At 43.6% G+C, this 876-nt stretch overlaps 1 protein-coding gene across 1 annotated transcript in view; it reads right to left on the reverse strand.

The window, feature by feature from the left end:
* The window catches only part of EMH_0019060 (uncharacterized protein), a gene marked incomplete at both ends in the record, with an annotated part of 8,045 nt that overhangs the window by 6,493 nt on the left and 676 nt on the right, over positions 1 to 876 (reverse strand). Inside the window, one exon of the mRNA XM_013501278.1 lies at positions 754 to 806. Within this exon, the coding sequence (XP_013356732.1) occupies positions 754 to 806 (53 nt within the window). The remainder of the gene's footprint in view (positions 1 to 753; positions 807 to 876) is intronic.

Here is an 876-nt window from a genome sequence, read left to right on the forward strand (position 1 = left end):
GTGTATTTTGATCTAAGTAAACGCGCCAACTAAATTAAATTATAAATATAGTCATGAATTCTAGAAGTAGTCAAAAAATTCATCTCTCAGTTTTCATCGTTTGCTTTGGTTTCGTTCGTCTGGCTTGAACTCAACGCACACCCACCAGCCCTCGCCCTCCCTTTTCTTCTTCAGCATTATATCGTTTGTAATTGTGCTGGTCAACGGTTTCACATTGTCTTTTTCTTCGTAGCTATTCGTCTATCTGTATAGCGGTTACAGCATGTAGGGGTTAATGCCACCTTAGAGCAAAGCTCGAAGCTGCACCGGTTTAGGGTTTAGGGTTTAGGGTTGTAGTGAACTGAGGATATAGGCTGTAGCCCCTAAACACTAAACCCTAAACCCTAAACCGCTGGACGTTTGTTGCTATTGAATACAACTGAGAATACATACTTAAACTATATTCATCTCTTTGGTTCCTATGGTGCAGGCAGACTGCGGTCGTCGTGAGTGACCTGCATTCTGTTCATCTTTTTTTGTACCTCTACATATCTTATATCTCCATATACCTCTCTATTACGACTCTAATATTTCATGTTTTGATATCCTTTTCTATTTCCTTATTTCTTCGTTTCTACATCTATCTCTGTCCTTCTATCTCTGCTACTTCTGCCCTCATTTTTATCTCTCTCAATATCCCTCCTGTCTGTCCACCCAAACCCGCAGCTGCTGTTGCTGCTGCAGTCAGAAGCTGCTGCAGCGTTGTGGCTGCACCTCTTCTGCAGGAGCAGCGACTGCAGCAACGACAACTGCGGCAACGACAACAGCTGCAGCAGCAGCAGCAACAGCAGCAGCTGCAGCAACAACGGCACCGGTTACAAGTTCAACTACAAGATA

This window comes from Eimeria mitis, genomic scaffold, assembly GCF_000499745.2.
Source record: "Eimeria mitis Houghton genomic scaffold, Emh_scaff661, whole genome shotgun sequence".
Taxonomy (NCBI): Eukaryota; Apicomplexa; class Conoidasida; order Eucoccidiorida; family Eimeriidae; genus Eimeria; species Eimeria mitis.